Source organism: Echeneis naucrates, chromosome 7 (genome assembly GCF_900963305.1).
Source record: "Echeneis naucrates chromosome 7, fEcheNa1.1, whole genome shotgun sequence".
In the NCBI taxonomy this organism is placed as follows: domain Eukaryota; kingdom Metazoa; phylum Chordata; class Actinopteri; order Carangiformes; family Echeneidae; genus Echeneis; species Echeneis naucrates.
The window spans coordinates 2,795,170-2,817,568 of NC_042517.1; the positions used below are offsets into that span (position 1 = coordinate 2,795,170).

The window sequence follows — 22,399 nt, forward strand, 5'->3', positions numbered from 1 at the left end:
GAAGGAGGGGAAGACAAGTCCTATTAACTGCAGTTTTTAGTTTTTTTTTTTTTCATGTCAGGCTTCAATGAGAACTGAGTCCTGAGAGAATTTCTGTGTTTTCATAGAGTAAACAGGCGGAAGTCACCTCTGAACTAATCTCTTCTTCTTTTACTGCAACCCCCCCCACCCAAAAAAAAAAAAATGAAACCCTTATTCATTAAAACAGCCAATCCAAAATGCAGTGGTATGTCAGCCTATTTATTTGTGTTCTGCACAGGATTTGTACTTTGTGCTTCTCTGCGCCGCACCGTTCCCTTTGGAGGGAAATGCTTTTACTGCTGTACATTTATTTGCTGTCACTGTCAATTTACTAACTTATTGTTATACTTCACTTGTAATCCTCAAAATTTTGAGGGTTAGATGTAGAACTTATAAAATGTGATCTAATAACAGATTTATTAATTGTTTTAATTAAAGGTGCTACATGCTTTTTCTTTTGTTTTCAGCCACCAACATTGGTTTCTCACTGAGCGTTGGTGGTTGTATTGAGCTTCAATCCAAGAGCTTCCATCTTTGCTTTGTTTTGCAAGATGAGATAAAATTTCCCATCTGACCCAGCAGGGTTAGTGACACCACCCACCTTGAGCTGAGGGCAGCTAGCTGGCTAGCAGGAATGATTGAAATAGAAGCAACACTTGAGTTTTTTTCCATCAGTGGAGCCAGCTCTCTCTCTTTAGACTCTCTTTATACATACTTTATGTATGTAGTGTTTACAAAAACCTACACATAGATAAATAATAAATAATCTAAATACTTCCTGCGTTAATATCTACACTTCTCTATCGGTGTCATCAGGTCCAAAGCCGGACAGACATCAGGAAGGAGTCTCCTTTATTCTTGGAATGTTTACATTTTTCTAAAGCTTGCAGCAGAGGGGCCCGTGGCCTTGGCTTTCCTGCAGGCTGACGCCACAAACTCCAACTGCCAGCGAAATTGTTGTCGTCGTCATTTAAATCCCATATCCATATTTTATGAACATGTGAACTCTGATTATATTGCCCTTCTGCACTCTGGCTCTGATTCAGTTTAGCAGCCCACCACCACACACTGTGTATCACTTCACAGCGTCTGCCTGTTGGAGGACCTGTGAGAGGAAGCTTCTGAAACGCACTGCCCTGGCACGGCCGTTGAAATATAAATGCCACATACACACCGTTAATCAAAAGTGAAACGGCGTTAGATAAGAAATAGGAAATGTTCCTCCTCACAATGGCTCTGCAGGTTGCACGGGGAGTTGTGGCTTGGTAACACACTGCCCCCTGCAGACCGGCAACATGAATGACTGCTGCGGTTCCATGTAAATCCCAAACACTACCTCAAGAACATCAAAATGTCAGCATTCATAGACCGTCTGTCAAACACCTCTCAGGTCAGCTTCCCTTTAACGGCCAGCTGAAACCGAAGAACCTGACATAAATGCTGTCTGCACATCCTGGCTCTTCCCCTGCAGTGCTTCCCTCTGGTGGTTGTGAGATGAGCATGAACTAGTTTTTCTCCCCAACTCCAAGAAACTTCATTTGGCTTAATCAAGAGCATTCAAGAGATGGACTTTCATTATCTCCTGCCTAGACTGCTGAACCAAGGAATCTGTTGGATTGGACCATATTTATATGCTGCTTTAGGGCAACAACTCTCAGATTCATTGTGGAGCCATACTCACTGAAGTTGTGTGCAATCTTCTGGTCCAGCATTATATTCTGGGTGTTGCTCTGCTCAGCGATGCCGAACGTCCCCAGATCTCTAACAGCAAATTGCTCGTATAAGCGCGAAGTGTCGATTTCAATCCTCCTGGTGCTTTCTTGCATCCAAAATGATTTTGCAATCTGCCGACAAACAAATTAATTCAATGCTGAGACGACTCCATTTTATGAGGAAATCAATGTTGACATTACACAGGAGCACTTCTGGGGCAACAACAGGCTAAGTGACAGAAAAACAAGGACTAATTCGCAACAGTGATGCAATATAAGGAATAATGAAGCAGGAAACCGAGCAGACGCTGACCTTTCTGTGTTTGCCACAACAGTGAAACACTACATTTAAATATGAATAATTCATATTGATGAGAACCTTTGTAGGTTTTTATACTAACTGTGGAAAAAAAATATGGTAATTTGGAGCCCTCTGATGAATGAAGTTTGAAGTGGCAGTGTTACCTTCTCTGAGCCAACGAGGTCCCAGTGGAAAGCCTTGGTGCGTGTTTTTTTCACATTCGTCCTCGGTCTGAAGGGTAAAGGTGGCGGGGCCGGGATGCTCGGGGGTGAAGGCCCTTTCACAACTGATGAGCCCGATTCATGCTTAAGAGACTCTGGAGCTGTGGGACAGGATGTGAGCGTAGCACAGTTGGCCGAGGGTGGGGGAGAGGTGGAGGACGGCGACAGGGGGATGACACGGGGAGAGGTTGGTGACAGCACAGGAGGCGAAGTGTCACGTCCCATTGCAGCCTTCCTGGAGCTGCGAGGCGCAGGAACAGGCTTTGTATAATCAGGGGAGGGATAAGTTGGACTCGTGTCACCGCTGGAAGTTGGATCTGCATTTACATAATCAACAGGAGGAACATCGATAGCCCCCCTATTAAATCCTCCACTCGATTCGAGATCTACGTCGGTGTCCTCTGCGTCCTCGGCTATGGTGAGATTTCGAGGCGTCTCGCCCTTTGACTTCCTCTTCCATTCCGAGCAGAGTTTGTCGATGGCGTGGACCCAAGCGTCTCGCACCCTCTGGATATCTCCTTTTGGGCTGGCTTGATCTGAGACAGGCACCTTAAATCTGCAGCACATTGAAAAAAACATTTAACTTCCCTCATTATCAGAGATAAGTCTGGCTATAAATAACCAAGCCGTTTGTTTTTCACTTCATCGCTCGCTGTGTTACAAGCGCACTGAAGAGGCCACTAACTGAAAGGACGCACAACTTCAGGCCTGTAAATGAATTCATTAGCTGCTGAGACTCAGACTCACTGGTACTCGTTTTTGTGGGTGGTGAGGGTGAAGGCGTCCGGGCTGTCAGGCTTCTGGACGCTGGTGTCTCCGTCCGACAGGTGAATCACGACGCACTGGGGCACAGCGTCGGCGGGGTCTCGACACCCGAAGGGGACCAGGGTCAGCTGGGCCTGGTGAAGCTGGACCTGGTATCTTCAACAGAATGTAGCAGTGACGTGAAAATGTAAACCAGCACCTCAGCTGTGTACACATCCTGCACCAAGTCTGGGACAAGGTCACTTTACTTTGTTAGCCGAGCCGAGTCCTTGCTTGTCTTTTTGTCACTGCAGCAAATTGCTTCTCTTGCTTTTTATGCAGCCTTGATATTATTCAAATTGCTGAAATAATTTTAGCGCTTTATGTTGACTGTGTTTCCATGAACCTTTCAAAGCGCCTTACCACGTTTAAGTATCTGCTATTATTACACTTGAAGCCCACGTAGGTTTTGACCAAAGAGAACATGCTGGGCATCAATGCAACTGTTCATTTAGACTAAAAGGAGAAAACGTGTTTCACCCAACATCCAAAATAACTGTTATTTGAGAAAATATAACAAATTGCTTTTCATGTTGAATGAGAAGATGAAGACCGTGTTGAGACAGGAAATAATGAGACACCACCGACTCCGCCCTCCATCAGATTGTTTGAAAATCTTCCTCTCACTGATCTACACCTTATTGCCGCGTGTATTTTGTGAGTAATCAGGGAGGCGGACGCAAGTGCAGACTCACAATAAGTGGTTCGGTTAGACTACAATGATGGTTGTTAACACTGATGACCTGTCAGGTAGAAATGAAGTGGGAGGGGGGTGAAGAACAGCTGTGGAGGTCAGTTAGGTCTTTTTTTTTTTAAATAGTTCTGTGAGAAAGTTTCTGCAAAAACTACTTTAATGCTTTAACTGCTTCAATGTTTAGATTTTTGTAGCTACTTAAGAAACAAGAATTGGTTTATATGTGAGTTTCAGCTGGGCTGGTTGTGCGTCTTTGAGGTTAAAGCTATGCTGATGAGGGTCGTACTTCTGGGCTTTACAGTTCGGGTTCAGTTTTCACACCTCCACATAAACACACGATTTTATTATGCTGGACCTATTTAACTTCACTGCTCAGAGTTTGACACTAAAAGTGTGTTTTGACATATTTCTCTGTTGTGGTTCAGTACGTTATGCAGGATTCAGTGCCCTGAAAATCGACTTTTCAACATAAAATTAGCAAAAATGTTGTGCGGTACGGCATTTCACACCTTTGAATGTTTACACGTTTGTGATTTTCAATAAGGGAGAATAAATAAATGTAGTATTCAGGATTTTAAACTTGCTAACTTGGAAGTTTCTCGATGGAAAATGTTACATCAGATGTATTAATCAAAGCAGTCTGTCTGTGAAAGTATCAAAGTGGCTTTTAAAGATATAAATTCAAAACGTGCTTTGAATTCAGATGCAGTATGAAAGTGATTAATAAAAAGAGTTCAATCAAAAATATCAGTGTGAAGAAAGTGACTGCAAATCGTTTTTCATCACGTCTGTGCTGTAAAGACACGGCCGTACTTCACCCATCTGAAGGAAGCCAGGCCTCCTCTGTGCAGCAACAGGACGCCTTCAAGAAGGCGCTGAGCCGGCTGACGCTGCTGATGAGCTTCGGCGTCTCCCTCCTCGGGACTCCTGTATATATTCCCATAAATGATCTGATTCACAAGCTGCATTATCTGTTGGTTGAAAAAAATAAATAAATAAAAGAAGAAATTGATGACGTGAGGGCATCAGTACACAAAAATGAGTGCAGACTTCCTCTCAACAATAACAATAACCTAAAGCATAGATTCACCTTGTGCTTGTCCTCCACTGATGTGGCTTCCAGTTCATAGTCGTGATGTTCTTTAAAAGAGATGGAGAACCTGGAACCGGCTGCATCGTCGCAGCTCTTGACCGTGGAGAAGGGAAGCTGTCTCTTGATGATTCCTTTTTCAATGCTGCACAGCATTTTGGTGTTGAAGTCGATCTGCACGGTCATAATGACAGTGTTTATACTGTGGAAACAAACAAGCTCGCAACCCGCCATTTTAGTACTTTAGTAAAATTGTTGGCTATAAAGAGCTTATTTTGCACTCATGTTGGTTCTTAGTTAAATGTGCTGTTTTGATGCGAGTACAGGACATTGAGTCTGTTAGATTTATTAACTACACACTTTAGATTATGAATAGATGATGCTTGACTGAGACTGTGTTCTACAGATTCAACCGCCCTCCCCGTTTGTATGAAACTAACCCAAACTAACCACATAGTTGGAGTTGCTCTGCTCTAAAGTTTCAACAAAAGCTGAGCATTATAAATTTTGGCGGGTGATCTGAAGACAAACTCCTTGTCAGTTCAGCTGTACAGAATAAACTACTGTGGCTGTTTCGCGAAACCAGCAATCGCAGCGTGACCCAGATTCAGCCTGCAGTGGTTTGACTGTATCTGCGGCTTGTTACTGTTCATTTTCTCCTCTGCTGTAGTGCGTGCATTCGAGTCTTTCATATCCGTACAGCTACAGGTCCTGTAGCCTGTGGTTTATGCAGAAGATTTCCAGTAGGCGTGGGGGGAGGCAGTGAAGTGTGTAGAGGACCCACCTGCAGAAACACTTATGACTATGACTCTGTTGAATGAAGGAATTGTTCCAGGGCTGTTCACTTTAGTTCAGTGCTTTCAATCATACATTTTTAATCTCCAGAGAGCTGAGCTTTCATTTGATACGAATCTTGGTGGGACTTTCTAGTGTCCAAAAATGCAGCTAACAGGTCTAAGGTCTGGTTGTTTCGCTGTGACATTCACTAGAGGAGGAATCCAAAAGACTTTAGTGGTCTCTTGAGTTTTTATTCAGACCAGGATGCCCAGAATTTAATGCAACATCGCAAAATGTGCAGGAAAAAAAAAAAAAAAACGTATGTCGTGCAAAAACACGTTTTTTAGTGTTTGAAGTTTGGTTTAAAAACTTTTTCCACTCAGAATGAGCTGTAGTCATTTTTGCAACAACACAGTTGCACAACTAACAACATTCCCATCAGCATGAACTGCACTTTCTTTCATGCTTATTAGTTATATTAAAATCCAAAAACCACAACGCATCAGCATGAAGCTGTGTCCTCTTGGTCTTCTGTCTCGGATGCTTCGTTGTTCTGCTCACCTGAAGAACCCGTTTCTGCCATCTGTAGTGACTGTGCTTATGGACGCTGAAGTTGTACTGTGACGGCTGCTGCTGCTCCTGCAGCAGAGACACAAAGCAACAACACTTAAGTCTTTTCATGAGCATTTTAAATCAAGTATCTTTTGTCCTTCAACATCTTCGTGTGAAGACATTAAACTAGATGTGCCTTCATTCCTCAGTAAAGAAACTTCTGGGTGAATCAATGTGGTCGGAGACGGATTCACGTCAAACCGACCCAGCAGGCTGAGCAGGTCATTAACACAACTGCAACACAGTTACAGTAAACCGGTCTGTATTTTAGTTTCCTGTTTTTCCCCATCTTCACTCTCTGAACAGGACACTTTCAAAGGATGCAAACTATATTTTTCATGCAGGAATCCTGTAACTGTTTAACCTGAAAAGGCCAGAATTTGGGCCTTTATCTGCTTCACCTTCTCAGAAGATAATAAGGCGAACAGTTGCCAATTTCCACAGATTATAAATGATCTGAAGTTGTATTTTTGGGGGGAAATGTCTTGCTCTTAAGGTGCTAAATGATTCACTAGCTAGTTGTAAACTTTGTGTCTGCTACTTCTTTTTTTTTTTCTAGCAACAGCTATATAAAGAAAAAGGACCAGCGACGTTGCTGATGAGGTTGAAAACCCAAACAAGCTGAAATACTGCAGAGAACTGCAGCGGCACAAGGAGATTATGTGACGTTTCCAAATTAGTTCATATAAAATCAGGACTTTAGTTATTTACTTCTCTGCTGTGTTTCCACCAGGCCAAGTTGTTGCGCCATATTTCTGCTTGTGTAATTGTGAAACGACGATACGGCGTGTTAATTAGTAACACACAAGCACTGGAGACGTATTGATCTCAGCATGAAAGCAAACACAGGACTCGTGAACGCAACGTTTGATATTTGCTTGAGACGTTTGTCATAAGAAAGATGTTTAAACAGTCCTGACTGACGTCACTCTCAACACAACACAACAGAAAACTGTGAAACTGTGTCTGACACGTCGGTACCTCGTCGGCGAGGATCTGCTGGTCCTTCCTGGCCAGGCTCAGAGCATCCTCGATGGACAGCTCGCCACTCTTCACCTTGTTCATGATGCTCAGCTGCATCTCGTTGCTCAGCTGAAATCACAACCCATTAATTAAAAAAAAAGTATTAATGTGGGAAGCTTTGGCTGTTTTTCTCAGTTATATTTGCTAAAATATTAATAAAACATTAGTAATAAAGTCTAACCATTTAAATCAGCCTTTATCTTTGTAAACTTTTTTTTTTTTTCTTTTGATGGGGCCCTTTTTTTAATCTTTGAATGTGTTTTCATGCTCTTCAGTTTCTTACAACAACTTGCATCACAACACTTGAGTGAAAGTTGTGCTGAGATGTTCTCACAGATGGTTTTTGATAAAAAGGGCAAACTTAATCTGATTTTCTCTGCTTCATGTGTCGGCCTCAGCTCGGTGGAACAGTAAAGAGGAACTGGTGCAAAAGTACAGTTAACATCTGTATCTCTTTAACATTTCGATTCCAGGAACACGCTGCCTTCCCTAAATCAGTCACCGTCTTTCTGAGTACTCGAGCGCTCCCGTTGTGGGAAACTACACAGCAGGGAAGTCGAGTTGAATTGAGGAAGTAAAAGTGCTCCAGAGACTCCCATAAACTCTTCAAAAGCCTCCTCTCCTCCTTGCACCATAGACCTGACGCTAATGAAAGTGAGAGCTCATTTGTGTGAAACTAAAAGCATACAGAGAAGCTGCTGGTAGTTAGTGACTCATCTACGCTCTCTGAATCAGAGCCCGCTGTTAAAAGGAGTTACTGCCTGATGCTGCCGTTCTTGTCCAAGTATAAAAACTGAGATCTTACCTTTGGTAAGTCCTCCGTGTATCTGTCCATTCTGGGGAGATTGTCCTTCCTCTTTGGTCCTAAATTCGGCATCATCTTCACTATACATGCCCCAATCAATCTACTCTCCTCCTGTAGCACTGACGATTGTTAAGCTGGTTTGTTTTTTTTATTTATTTTTTTTTCTTACTACAGAGAGATCAGAGATCGGCTCCTCTGACCGGGCTGAAGGAGCATTGCTGGTATTTGTGTCATTTTCTTTTCCCGCCCTCTCTTTTCAGCTCAGGTTGCATTGAGGTGAAAAGCAGCCACTCCCACAGCTCCCAGTAAAGTGCTTTCAGTCGGGTTGCATGCCTCCACTTGCAGGACAACATGCCTTATCAGTTATTTACCCACTTTTATCCAGGAGGGAGCACTAAAGGAGTCAGTGCAAAGCAATAATACAGCTCTGATAAAGACAATAAAAAACCCAGCTTCTCCACGATAGTTCTGTTGGATGGATAATAAATTCCTGCTCAGGCTATAATTGTCTTCCCCATCAAATACATGTACAGGATGTGACCTGCAGAGTCACCTGCAAACCTAAAAAGCAACAAATTACTTTTGCAAGCAAAACCTTTCAGAACATTCCCATTTCTTTTTTTGTTTTGCTGATGATTAGGTCAGAAAAACTCTTACAGAACTACAAAAGAACTCAACTATGTACAGATGCTACACAAGAACGTCTACAAAGGGTCGTGTTGGAAATCACAAAAACCAATTCTATTTTCAGAATTTCACTTGCTTAGATTGGGAAATTTTGGTAAAATCAGAGTGTGTGAATATATCTACAAGTCAGGTCTCACTGCTGAGAATGCTGCACAGATGTCATTTTATACCAACGCTGCTGTAATTGGGACACATCTCAGCTCTGGGCTGCTCACCCACTCACTTTCTTTATTTAGACAGTTACATTAAACCGGAAAAATGTATGTATTCAATCATGAGAGGAGTGAAGCGACATGTTGACCAGTCAATTAAGACGTATTAGATGAAGAAATGCAGCATAAACGGGAAAAAAATAATAAATTCAACCAGACACCCTTAAGATCGTACTGGTGGGTTGTACATAATTTGATTGAAGGAAAGTTTGTCATGTTGTGTTGCGTTTACACCTCCTTCTTGTAGTTGTGGTCTAGTTCTGTTACTCATCAAAACCTCACCACCATAAAACTGCTTCATTTAAAATTAAACAGCAGAAATATGATTAAAATATAAAATAAATACAGTAGTTATTTTTTTCTTTGTCTTTCCAAACATTTCACAGGCTCGAAGTTGTTATCATTTAATCATCATGTTTCTGCCTTTAGGCTACTGTTTGGTATGTGGGGGAATAAAACTTTCATGTATTGTAGGTTTTGGGACAAAAATGTCCCCAAACAGCACATTTTGCCCCCGGCCCCTCAGACATCACCTCACTCGAGCCATCTGAGGCTGCTGCTGATTCAAGCTGAAAGTCATCTTTCCTTTGAAAAGACGGGAGGGAATTTCCAGCATCAGCCAAAGAATACAATAACAGACCATTCCTCCTCCTGGAAAAATGTTTTTTTTTTTTTTTCGTTTTTTTATGTAAACTGCATGTAAAAAAAAAAAAAGAAAAAAGGGTGTTTTTGGTATAAAAGTCTATTTTCCACATGCTGCGTGTTTAAAATGTGTCCGCACTGAATATAAATTCAGCTTGTTTTGTGTTTCAGACAGAGCCTGGAAGCAGCTCCATCATCAGAGCGCCTGACCACAGAGAAGGTAAATCATCTTTTTGCGCACTGACGGCTGAAATTAAGAAAATGCACCTGCCACGCAGTTAATCCCAGTAACGAAGGTAGTAATATTTACCTCTGACTGCTTATGTGTCTCTCTGATCACCGTATCTGCACTTTGCAGTCCAAAAAATGTCTTTTTTGTGCTTAATGGTAATGATCCAAATGACGCTTTTTCACAGCTTCCATTACGTGACTCGTATTTTGAAGCTGACTCACAAATTATTACAACAACAAGGTAAAAACAGTTATCATTAACAAGACAGAGAAAATGCTCACAGTTTGAAAAAGGAACCGGCAGAGAACAAAGAATCTGGCTGAATTAGCCAGTGCAGGATAATATTAGTTTATTTAACTGAATATTGATGCTGCTGCGCTGGCTAGTTTAATCAGAAATGAGACATCAGGTGTCGTCATCTTATACTTCACTGCTTTGCACATATTTGTTGTGTTTTGATACATGAATACTGAAAGAAAGGCATTTTGTTTTGTTCTCGTTACCTTCGTAATACATTAGTAGATGCAAACAGCTTTTTGCTGTTTCGTCCTTAAATAAGAGGAATTTTCAGGAGACTTCACCTGCCGTTTTGCTGGACTTTTAAATTATCTATCAATAAAAGAACATAGAGGAAGTGCTGATGATTATCAGACACACAACACCGCTGCCCTGAAGGGATTCACCTGTACTGGGTGAACCGTTAACCAGTTTCACACTTTATTTACGAAGCTGTGGAAATTTGATTTTAACCTTTAAACAATCATCAAAACCTAAATAAAACAAGTTCATATTAGAATTGTGTTAGCAGGAACACAATGCAGGTGACAAAAAAAAAAAAAAGATTTACATTTTAACATCACCTTCTCTGTACCAACTCCGCCATCATCCCTCCGTTGTGTATTTCACCAATACAGGACAGGTCATGGCGGGGTTGGTACCAAAAACATACAGAGAGTGACAAAGAAGAAAATCTGATGCGATATGTTTGTTGACAAAAATATCAGGAGTTTCAGTACCTCCATTACAACTTTTCATAAACATGGTCTAGAAAAATACAAGAAGTCTAACGTTCAGAAGTTCAAGGTGAGGTTAAAATCCACAGAAATACGGTCTGCGATATAATGACTTTTTTCTAAAAGCTTACTAAAAGGAAGTTAACCGGAATCCAGTGGACTTTCCAGAAGAGACATTCAAATCTTGTGCCTTTTTTTTTTTTTTTTCATCTGCACTTCATTTCTTTAACGCCTTAACTGCTGGAATACACAAGCAAGTAGATCCAAGAGGCACATTTCCAGGGAAGTGGCTGTGATGGTCAACGCCTTTCACATGCAGTACGGTCACAGAGCTGATCGGCAGCAGCTGTGGGAGGAAATCATGTCATGACAAGTGTCAGGGGAATCCTGACAGCATCAGGGGTTTTAGTCGAGAGAAGGTGTGGCCAAAAGATGTGACGACAATGAACACCATTGTCTTTTTGAGAGCCCTTTGGATTGACAGCACAGATTGTGATTGACACTTTCCTTTGTTTGTTAGTTTCCATGTGAAAGACTGACACAGTTAATAAAAGCTCAATAAAACATCAGGTGCCCTTTTTAAATGCACAACACGGTGTTGTCATGTACTGCACTTAAAGGCAGGTTTGATTTGTAATTTAATACTTTACATTCAGTCACATTTATTATCAGAAGGAAACTCAGTGGATCGTACGAGCTGACACTTTTTCTGCCACACTTATAACGACCTACATGAATTATTGATTATTTTTACACCATAACAGTGAAATTTGCCTCTTTTTTTTTTTTTTTTTTTCAAACATCAATAATACTCCTTTAATACATTTTGCACTTAGTGCCAGTCCTGCTGTGTCCAATAGACTGCATACTATAACATACCTGCAGTATATTATTGTTATTATGGGTATTTTAGGGACCAAAAACTAAAGGTTAAGCAATGACTTTACAGGAAATGGTCAAAAAACACGTGGGAAGTCCCCCCCCCCCCCCCTCCTTCCCCACAGTCAGCCACTCCCTTACAGTTAAGAGGGTGTGAAGCAGGCAGACACAAAGACAGACGGACTGAGAGGACGAGTCCTGCTTCCAGCTCAGCTTTCTGTGGGGCGTCTGCTGATGAAGATGATGATGATGATGAAGATTTTGCTGATAATCTGCACACTTACGGTGAGTGTGTGTGTGTGTGTGTGTGTGTGTGTGTGTGAGAGACAGATCGTGGGATGGAAGCCGATCACGTTACTTCTCTGTCTCCACCGATTTCCACCGATTCCCTCCGTTCGTCTTTTTCTCAGATGTGCAGTTTTAAATCTGAATTTAACTCGAAGTAAATGAGGACTGAAGTTTTTCTGAAATAAGATGCGTCACCACTTACTTTCACTTTCGCTCCTCCTTTGCGGTAAAAACATGTGACTCCATTTTATTATAACGTTAATATTTAACCCCGGAAAGGAAAACAGAGCTGCATGTCCGCCTTCAGCTCAGCAGAGGGAGGTTTGGTACTTTCCACCCGCCTCCCTTCTCAGATAGGAAGGAAGTAAACCAACTGCCATGCCACAACAGAACCCCCCCACCAAAGACATGGTGGGACATCATGCCTCTTCTGTTTCTTGTCCTGCAGGCAGTGACGGCTGCTGAGTTCCACTGTGACCCCCAGACTCAGTACGGGAGGGAGGGACAGTGCTGCAAGAAGTGCAATCCAGGTACACCCTTAACCCCCCCCCCCCCCCACACACACACACACACACACACACACCCCACCTCCGTATTTCTATCATCACCCGTCTGTTTTCTATTTCTCTTCCAAAGGTGCTTTTGTGTTATTTTGCTCACTTCCAGTGAAAACTGAAGAAAATGAGAGCCGGTTATTTGTGTGTAACTGCACTGAATCCATCCAGCTATATTCTAATTTGGATATGGAAAAGTTTCAGTTTTGCTTTTGTCTTTTCCTTTATTGGCTTTCTTCTTTGAGTTTTGTTTCTCCCAAAGTCATTGTTTGGTGAACTTGAAGCGAAAAGAGCAACACAACTCTGGTGTCCTTCTGTTAAATGTCAAGCCAAAGCTCAGAAGTTGTTTGTTTGTCGTCGACTCAAGCAGCTAGTTAGAAGTTAAGTTTGTTGTTTCTGGACTGTTTACCAGGACCTGCAGAAAAAAGTGCTTCTGTTTCCAACTCGATGCTCTGACAGATCTGAACTCCTCCACCGGCTCCCTGTAGAACTGACGTTTTTACTCAAATCTTTAAAAGCGGCTTTAAGGTTCAAACGTCCACCAGAATGACCCCTCACGCTCTTAAACTGTGAAACATCCCGTCGAGACATCTCAGCCTTTTAAACCACATCTGTTCAATTTAGCATTTAGCATTTCCTTATCATTCATATGTTTCCTCGTCCTCTTCATATTTATCAAAGCACTTCGAGCTCGACGAGAGCTTTAAAAGTTCAGAGATGAATCTGTCAGTTTAATCACCAAACGAAAGCAGACAGAATGATCTGCTTGTTGTTGGAGCTGAGCATGACACGGTGGTGCAGCGGATGGCAGCACTGACTCACAGCAGGAACCTGTGTGGGCTCCTTCAGGGTCAGGTGTGCTTTCACCTCAAATTTGGATGACTCAACACCCCAGAACTCTTCTTTTGAATCACATCTCAGATAAATGACGCTACGTTTCAGTGCCGTGCATCTCGCTTTTTCTTTTCAGGCACCTACATGGTGAAAATGAGCTGTGAGCTACCTGACTGCAAAGAGTGTGGAGAGAATCATTACCAGGATGATTTCACAACCGACGCAGAGTGCAAACCTCAGCCGTTCTGCGATCGAAGTGAGCCTTCGCAGCATTCGACCCGTTTTCTTGGACTTTCTGCTCGGAGTCGCACAGCTTCATAACTTGCGTCTCTCCTTCTTTCAGATAAAAACTTTCAGCCTGCTGTCAGTCACAACAAGAGGAAGCGAACCACGTGCCTGTGTTTGTTGGGACACCACTGCTCCAGTGAAGCTTGTATTACCTGTGTACCGCACACCTCCTGTGAACCGGGACACTGGTCTCGGCGCGTAGGTACGATGCACCGAAACGGCATTTTGCACTCACGAAAAGCTGCGATCTGGTTTGACTTTACAATATGGTGAAGCTTTTTGGTTTGCTCTCGGCTTGCAGGCAACAGCACACACGACACAATATGCGAGAAATGTCCCGTCGGATGGTTTTCTGATAAGACGTCATGGAACAGTAGCTGTCTGAAACACACAAAGTAAGTATTTCCTCTTCTCTGTGTTTACATATGAAAAGAGACAGAAGCACTCAGAAATACACCAAAGAAAGAAAACCTGGAGTTTCAGGTTACCTTTTTCTATTGTTGGCTCAGACTTTACTACTTGCGTGAGCCACTTCTCCTTGTTTGGTTCTGTCTCTTGACGTTTTCATTGTTGAATAAATTATCGTTGGAGTTCTTTGGAAATTTTGCAAGAATTGTTACCAAGAATTGGATGACGATCTGTGAAAACAATACAATGGTTGTTGAGTTTGTATATGATGTCATTCGTGCGGTAAAAGAAGAAATGGTGGTGACAGCGTTGATGAAGCCAGCCCCCCCGAACAAAACAGAAGTAGCTCACTTTTAATAACAGCTCATCACTAAAAATTGGTAACACACCAAAGACCGTCCGAAAATGTGCTCGTCAGCATTAATGTGACTCTGACAGCGGCTGATTAAACGTAAAGTAGAGCCTCCTTTTGGCTTCAGGTCCATTTTAGGTTTGACAGCGTTACAGTGTTTATCACTAAATCATTCATTCATTCATTCATTCATTCATTCATTCATTCATTCATTCATTCATCTTCCACTGATTATCCGTTTCCGGGCTTCGGGTCTAGAGAGTCTTCGGGTTTAGAGTCACCAGTTAACCCAAACATGATGTCTTTGGACGGAGGGAGGAAACATGGAGACTCCACACAGAAAGGCCAGAGGCCGGGAGCCGATGGCGCTGTGGTGCCCAGGCCAGACTTACCAGGAAATCAAGAAACCTGTTATCGCCTGCTCAGTTCACTTGGCAGAAATCAGAATCATTTCCTTCTCCCTTCACTGAGCCTTTCAGTGGAACTCAGTGTGCTATAGAGGACTTTTAATGATAATGACTCATATTGGTCCTAAAACTGACATATGAACCAACCCTGCCATCATTAAAGCTCCTTTTCCACTGATCCTTTAACATCAGGTTAGTGCCGACAAAGGAGAGGCATACAAAGCTGTTTGAAGAAATCCAGGCATGGGAAAAGGATGAATAACAAAGGGACTCGGCTCCATCAGCGTATTTCTGTTGTCTAACATAATAGGCTATATCTTTGACTTAATTACAAACAAAAAGAGAATACGTGCTTCTCAAATAGCTTCATCATGAGCAGGAATCTCTAAAACAACCCTGCAGAAACCTTTTTTATTCTGAATTTCAGAGCGAATGTTTGACTTACAGCTGAGAGACATTAGGGCTGATAAATACTTTGTGTTTACTGCAGAATCATTTGACCTGCAACATTTTCCATTCTTATTTGGGCCAAGTGAGTTTTTTTTTTTTTTTTTTGGGGGGGGACTTATATTTGTTGGTCTAAAATAAAAAACAGTTGAATTGGATTATTTTCTAGCTTTAACACCAACACGACGAGTCGTCCAAATGGGAGAATATCTTTTCGATGATTGGTGATCAATCCCAATCTGGGCCTAAACCTTTCACCTGAATGTTCTTTGCTAATTTGTACAAATCAAAATCCAGATTCTGTCTCATGCTGGCTAAATTTAACGCTGAAGTGATTGACGCTATTATTTCTTTTTTTTTTTCCCAGATGTGAAGGCGAATACCAGATTAGACTGAGTGGAACAGAAACATCTGACAATGTTTGTGGTGAGTTGTGCGTAGGAAGATGAATTGTGGATATTTCTCACTTGTAGCTTGTCTGGAGCTGTGCGGTTAGTGGGGGTTGTCTTCCTCAAAACGAAACTGTCAAGGTTACAGGACTGTTTCTCTTAAACATATTCTGGTCTGTGGCCATTTCACACCTTTCACCTGCACACGATTCACACAGTATTCGTGTGTGAACTAAAGCGTCACGTTTGTGGACACAGACACAAAATGCTGCCTTTGTTTCTTCACACTGCTTTAATTTGTACTTCCTCTGCTAAAGTGTGATTAGTAAAGTGGCAGATGCTACATTTCCTGTTGCGCTGTACATTTTTTCACAGATCTGTAGTTCTGTAAAAACAGATCAAATCACTGGATGTTATTTATTGAATTTGACTCTGCTGAAAGAATCATGTAGCTTATTTTTTCTTTTGTTGCAGAGAAAATTCAGCGAGAGCACAACGTCGCCATCATCATATTTGCTGTGCTTGCTGCAGTTGTGCTCATCGCCATATGCGTTGCGTTTGTGTGCAGAGGTAAACGTCGCTGGATGTGTTCTTTTCTGCAACATATTTAATGAGCTCCTTCAGTGATCCTCTTCATGCACTCATGTTGTCCTTTCTTTTTTCATTTTGTGTCAAAAAAAAACAGAAGGTGCAAGAAGAAGTATAAAGGTACATCTGATTTTGACTTTATTTCTTGCTTTGCTGACTCATGCATGCGATTTGCAGTCACTTTTGTAGAAAAGGGACAGTTTACCGGGATGATTATGTCAGAAAACATCCATCTGCAGTTCACCATAATGTTACTGAAATGATGCTAACCTCCAACTTCTGCATCTTCTTGCTTTGGACATTTGGAGGGAAATGGAGATGTCACAAGTCAGACGCCACTTTCTTAAAATAAGACGCTTTAAAGAGGAAGTAATCTTAGCTTGGTTTATCATTAAGATCAGAAATAGGACATCCAAATTTGAAGCTCACTACACAACATCTTTATTATTTCTCATCCTTCAACATCTTCTTTTATTTCCGTATTAATATTTGTTCTTGTTTCGCTCTTTCAGGACTGTATTAATTCATGCCACAGAGAAACGTGGGAGCCGCAGAGGGACACCATCGTGCCGATGACACCAGAGGACGATGCTGAGATACAGCCCATGTTTGATCAGACAGTGGTCTCACAGGAGGAGGCCAGTTCGAGGACACCGGAGGAAAACGAGGACGAGCTGAACGGGGAGATGTCCGTGGGTCCCCATCGCACCGAAAACGGAAATTACGTGGGGCAGGAGATGGGGAAAACAGAAACTGTCCCCCGAGAGGAGTCGTGCACGCAGTCGCATTCAGGGACTGAAAATAGCCTAAACTCCACCTTCTGAAAAAATAGGATTGTGTCTCATTCTTCATTTTGCACATCATTTTGTCTGAAGCTGTATGTTTTATTTTTGTAAATGGATTTAGCTATTTTGCGCTGTTTATTCTCTGTGTTTGTATTTGGACACGGTAAACTGTAATTACCGTGATTGTGTAGCATGTAATTTTGTAAAAATTTGCATTAAAATGTGTTCCACTTGTTTTTTTTTTTTTAACCAGAGAGTTTACTTTAACGTGTCCACAGTCCCGATCCAAAGTGACCCACAAAGCTTTGGGCCATGTAGGCAGGAAGTGTAAAGCTGCAGCTTAGAGCTCCTTTAGCTCAGTTTGTTCTCATTTTGGGAAAATCACAACAGATGAAATCCTGTTTACGTAGTCCACCACTGTTCCGACAAGTGTCACTGAAATAATGAAGTGTTGTGGCCCACTTCGGCATATTTCCTGATTTCTGAATTTTAATTCCTATAAGTTGCACTGAACAATTGTGCGTTCAGATTTAACTGTGTTATGTCTCCAGAAACCTTTTGCTCCAATCACCTCCCAGGTTTGAGTGCCTGTTAGTGTTTATCCCCTTCAGATCCCTCCGCTGGGGGCAGAGCTCCTGGTCTCATTAGACTGTAGTTATTGTGCACTTCCTCAGAGAGGCGCTACAGGCTCACTGTCCTCAGGTAGTAGAGTCTTTAACTGCTGGATGGGAAAAAAAAAAAAAATAGGGTTGAAAGAGAAGCAGATACAAGCCCCTTCTTATTCATTTGTATTCACCTGTTTGCTGTAAGAAAAGGCAGAAGTTAATCTGCTCTCTCTCTCCGTCTGTTTGTAGGGATTTGCATGTGGATGTGAAACCAGAGGACAACTGCCTGCTGCTCATCATCCCCGGATTAACAGCAGAGGTACACACACTCCAATCTTCACACAGACCTGAGTGATGGATGGAGGAGGATCCATGACTGAGGTCAAAAACGGAAAATAATCCATTTGCATTCACACAGAAGGTTTATTTTATCTGAGATCTTAAACTTTAAAGGTTTAATCTCCCTGTGGGGGAGGATTTACTGGACTTGTGTGTGATGTGCAAACTAAGTTCGATGCTTTCTTTGTATTCATCAACTTTACACGGATAAACCAACTTTTGCTGAAGACTGAATTATCTTATCTCTCCTTACTTTGGTGTGATCAAAAGGAAAATGAGTGGAGTGTGGCTTCACTGGAATCATTTTCCTCCTGCATTTATTAGTCAGATAAAGGTGAAGGACTGCGCAGTTTCGCAGGAAGCTGGACTTTATTTAAGCAAAAATATTTCTTCGTGTTTAGACAAAGGAAACATAATTTACAGGTCGTCGGTGGAAAAATACATCTACATATATTTACAGTAACACAACATGTCAGTCTTTGGTCTCCGAAAAAACAAAAACAAAGAAAGAATTTCATTTCAATGCAAACTTCAGGAGATCCCTGAGGTCTGAAGAGTAAAGTGCAAACGATGTGGAGAGAAAAAGAAGTCTGTGGTTTCTGCCTCAATGCCCGTTCAGATGATTTCACGGGGCGTGTAGCAGGAGGGGACGAACAGTCCGGACCTGGAGGCCCAGTCGGCCCACAGCTTCCCCGCCGGGTGGTAAATATGCTCCACGGGTTTCTTCACCGTCTCCGAGGTCGCAGTCTCGGCCAAAGACCAGATTTTGGGTTTCTGGCTGGCGATGCTTTCTTTACTTTCCAAATGGGACGGCGTGTGATCGGAGTCTCCCTTTTCTCCGTCCTGCTCCAGACGCTCGTCCGCGGGTTCCGACGGGCTCTGGACGCGCTCGGATTCGGGCTCGGGCTCGGCCTCGTCCCGCAGGGGGCCGTGGTGGTGGTGGTCGTCGTCGTCGTCGCTCTCCTCCCCCTCCTGCTCCTCGTCCTCCTCGTCTGACTTCCCCTTGGACGCCCAGCTGACCCGGTTCTCCTTCTTCAGGCGCCGCCTGGCGTTGGCGAACCAGGTGGAGACCTGAGTCAGGCTCATCTTGGTGATGATGGCGAGCATGATCTTCTCTCCTTTGGTCGGATACGGGTTCTTCAGGTGCTCGTTCAGCCACGCCTTCAGGGCTCCGGTGCTCTCCCGGGTGGCCACCTTGGTGACCCTGCCGGGATCCTCGGCTGCTCCCGGGCGGAAGGGCGGGTAGAAAGCCCCCCCGCGAGCCAGGAGCGCGTGATGGTAGGGAGAGGCGGCCTTCAGGTCGAAGCTGTTGTTCTGGAAAAATAAAAGAGTACATTTAAGAACGAGCCGAGGAGTTTGGCCTGTGCGTAATTACGCACGGAGTTGGTGACCAGCAACGCGCAGCTGGCCCGAGATTTAACAGCTAAAACACATTTTCAAGACTTCCGAGTTTTGCTTCCCACATGTGGGAGCCAAGTCTTTGAGAGATTGTTTGCTTTTGTTGACATTCACAGCTCGTAAATGCACGCGCAGTCGTTTTCCCACCGACTCACCATGTGTCCGATGTGCCTGTGGGCCGGATAGGGGATGAAGTTGTATCCCTGTAGTGCTGAGTATGTGATGGGGACCCCGGCTGCCATCGCTGCCAGATGTTGAGCCTGCTGCTGCTGCTGCTGGACGCCCGGTGGGACACTCAGCACCGGGATCTGATATCCAGAAGACATGCTGACGTTCCTCTCCAAGAAAAAGTTGCCAAATCCAGTTTGCGACGCGGGCATCGTTCCTGCTGTCCCAGCGAGTCTGGACTGAGTGTCAGTCCGAGCTCCAGGATCTATTTATATAGGCCCAGCTGCCGGGGGGGGAGCGGGGGGGGGGTTAGTGCTATTGACTGACAGCTACGTTCAAAAGACCTGCAGCTTTCACTGGCAATAAATCCCATCAAAGAAGCCCTCCGCTGTTCCTTTTAGCGTTTTGGTGAAGAGGCTAAATATGCGCTGCTTATCGTAACACGGTGATTTCTGCAGTTTCTATTCAATTCAAACGCACCAATGAAACATTTTCTTTGGTGGAAGTCAATAAAAAGGCACTCAGACCAAAACCATCACCTCCACGTTTGGAGGTGATGGTTTTGTTTTCGGTGGCTAATTTTAATAGAAATAAAATGTAATTTTTTTTGAAGGGGGTTCAAAAAAAAAATCTTAAACTTCAGGTTTGGATTTCATAAAAGCCAAAATAATTTTTACCTTTTATTTCATTTTAGTGCTTAAAGCAGCCTGATGGGATCCTTCCTTTAAAAACAAAACAAAACAAAACACAAAACTCATGTCTGACACTCACAGACTGACAGATTAAAGCTGAATTCAGTTAACAACATCCTGCCAGTCTCTCAGGTTTCCTCACCTCCAGATCAGAGAATTGAATTAACCACCTCAATGGCATCAAATGACGCCAATAAACAAAGAGCATAACTTTTAGTTTCTTTTATTTTACGCACGCGTAAAAGTGTCACTTAGAAAGATTAGTTCCGCTCTCAGGAGCGCTGATATTTAAGAAGACAGCCTGTTTTAATCACAAGAATGAAGCACATAACAGCCTCGGAGGCTCTGCCTTTTTATTTGTTAATTCACTGGCCGAAACATAACAAACTGCCCTTAAACATGTCGGATGGGTTATTGTTTGGAGTGAAGGGCAACGTTTCAATGGCCCTAATTAAACGAGGTTAAGCGAAACAGGTGTTGACTAATGTATATGATAATTGTGAGATAACAGATGCTAATGAGTGTGTGTGGAGGGGGGGGGTGTTAGAGATAAGAGGGGAAGACTACACTTCTTATTCCACTGAGCCCCCCCCCCCACACACACACACACATGTCCTTCAAAAGAGCCACAGTGAAGCTCAAAGAGAGCACCTCTCTTATCTGCCATCATTTTGATTATTATATTAACAGCATTAAGAGGTGTAGTGTTGGTGGTGATAACAGGGGGGCTTTTTGTTAGCAGATAATTGTTTTGTGTGTGTGTGTGTGTGTGTGTGTGTGTGTGTGTGTGTGTGTGTATCACCATTGTCCAGACAATCAAGAACAATCCATAAAGGTTGCAAGAAAATGTGTTATTTTTTTACAATTCTCTCATTTTTTACTGATCGTCTTCACACAACATGTTCGTTTGTTGCTTCTTCTTTTGGGCCCATCAAATATCTCAGGATGACGGCTTTAGTTCCTCTGGAACTCTGTTTATTCGGATTTAATGCCTTTTACATTTTTTTTCTTGGTGAACCCCTTTTAAACTTGATTCAGTTTGCCAGCTGAATTTGGTCTTACCTGGATAAAGTTGCCTGTTTCTTACAGGTTATTTAATTTCTGCATGTGTTAGTTAATTTTAGTGTAATGAACTCACTTCTAATCTGTAAATTATGAAATGTTATACTTTATTCCAGTTACACTAGTTTCTTTACCAAACTGTCAAGAAAAATTTAAATTTAGATAAAACAAGAAAAAGAATTAATTGCTTAGTCATCTTCTTCTTCTTCTTCTTATTATTATTATTATTACTACTGTTAGGAACACCCATCTGAAGCTAACGCAGTCCTGTAACATTTGCTGTAATTAATACTGAAACACAGACGACCTTTACTGTATCTGTGTGAACTGTAGAGCGGTAAGAGAGACACTAAGAGAGAGAAGTTTATTGGAGTCACATAGATCCAATAACAGCTAAACAACTTAACAAATGATTCATTAATCTTAATTTTAATCTTTTTTTTTTTGTTTCACTTTTTTTTTTTTTTTTTTTTTTTTGCGTCATAGTTGTGTTATCCTTTGTGGCATTTCTGATATTATGTTACATAATTGTGAGTCTGGTGTAAGATCATTGCCCCCAGTGTGGAGCAGGAGACTTGATGGTGGAGAGAAAGGAGGAATTTATTTGGGTGGAGTCCAAAGAGCCTAAAGCAAATTTGTACAAGAGCAACAATGGGGCTGCTTATGGCATCAGTAGTCTACATCTCACAGCACAAACAGCTCAGGGCAGCAGCTTTTGTCCCTCCGGTAGAACCTCTTTTCATTCTCTTCCTCTTTCGGCAGCTCCAGGACAATGCAGGTGTTGGTCTTGCTCTGACAGGTCGGGGTCTTTGCACTGTTTGCTGTTAGGATGTCAGTCGTTTACAGGAGAGAAAAGTGACCAAATGGAAGACGATTGTCCCCCAGCACCTGAGGAGATATGACACGAGATAGCAAAGAGGACGAAACTGCCCTTATCTCCGCTGACGCCCGAGCCAGTTCTTCTGTGCTGAAACTCCACTTTATAAGCTCCTTTATCTTCAAAAATGCACATCGCAACTCCAAACAGACGCCGAGCAGCGGTTTTTGGAGAAAATGCTGTGATGGGCCTA

At 42.6% G+C, this 22,399-nt stretch overlaps 3 protein-coding genes across 3 annotated transcripts in view; 1 reads left to right on the top strand and 2 right to left on the bottom strand.

Moving 5' to 3' along the window:
* LOC115045978 (formin-like protein 13) overlaps positions 1–8,513 on the bottom strand; it is a 29,214-nt gene extending 20,701 nt beyond the window's left edge. Inside the window, exons 1-8 of the mRNA XM_029506011.1 lie at positions 8,061–8,513; positions 7,214–7,324; positions 6,182–6,259; positions 4,844–5,017; positions 4,567–4,724; positions 3,003–3,176; positions 2,199–2,811; positions 1,703–1,865 (exon numbers count right to left, since the gene is read on the bottom strand). Coding sequence (XP_029361871.1) covers positions 1,703–1,865; positions 2,199–2,811; positions 3,003–3,176; positions 4,567–4,724; positions 4,844–5,017; positions 6,182–6,259; positions 7,214–7,324; positions 8,061–8,135 — 1,546 coding nt within the window. The 5' untranslated portion in view covers positions 8,136–8,513. The remainder of the gene's footprint in view (positions 1–1,702; positions 1,866–2,198; positions 2,812–3,002; positions 3,177–4,566; positions 4,725–4,843; positions 5,018–6,181; positions 6,260–7,213; positions 7,325–8,060) is intronic.
* Positions 8,514–11,863: 3,350 nt separating this feature from the next.
* cd40 (CD40 molecule, TNF receptor superfamily member 5) lies at positions 11,864–17,301 on the top strand. The gene is made up of 9 exons (XM_029506549.1): positions 11,864–12,010; positions 12,462–12,543; positions 13,538–13,657; positions 13,745–13,891; positions 13,991–14,084; positions 15,671–15,729; positions 16,167–16,262; positions 16,378–16,400; positions 16,793–17,301. Exons 1-9 carry the CDS (start codon positions 11,960–11,962, stop codon positions 17,102–17,104), a joined length of 984 nt encoding a protein of 327 aa, XP_029362409.1. The 5' UTR covers positions 11,864–11,959; the 3' UTR covers positions 17,105–17,301.
* Positions 17,302–18,365: 1,064 nt separating this feature from the next.
* Positions 18,366–19,801, bottom strand: irx7 (iroquois homeobox 7). The gene is made up of 2 exons (XM_029506983.1): positions 19,563–19,801; positions 18,366–19,323 (listed from the first exon to the last, which is right to left on the bottom strand). Exons 1-2 carry the CDS (start codon positions 19,785–19,787, stop codon positions 18,625–18,627), a joined length of 924 nt encoding a protein of 307 aa, XP_029362843.1. The 5' UTR covers positions 19,788–19,801; the 3' UTR covers positions 18,366–18,624.
* Between the last annotated feature and the right edge of the window lie 2,598 nt (positions 19,802–22,399).

Coding starts and splice junctions, on each gene's coding strand:
- irx7 (XM_029506983.1), bottom strand. CDS start 19,787: ATGCCCGCGTCGCAAACTGGATTTGGCAACTTTTTCTTGGAGAGGAAC. Junction 19,324..19,562: donor ACAGGCACATCGGACACATG/GTGAGTCGGTGG, acceptor TTATTTTTCCAG/AACAACAGCTTCGACCTGAA.
- cd40 (XM_029506549.1), top strand. CDS start 11,960: ATGAAGATGATGATGATGATGAAGATTTTGCTGATAATCTGCACACTT. Junction 14,085..15,670: donor AGCTGTCTGAAACACACAAA/GTAAGTATTTCC, acceptor TTTTTTTCCCAG/ATGTGAAGGCGAATACCAGA. Junction 15,730..16,166: donor AACATCTGACAATGTTTGTG/GTGAGTTGTGCG, acceptor CTTTTGTTGCAG/AGAAAATTCAGCGAGAGCAC.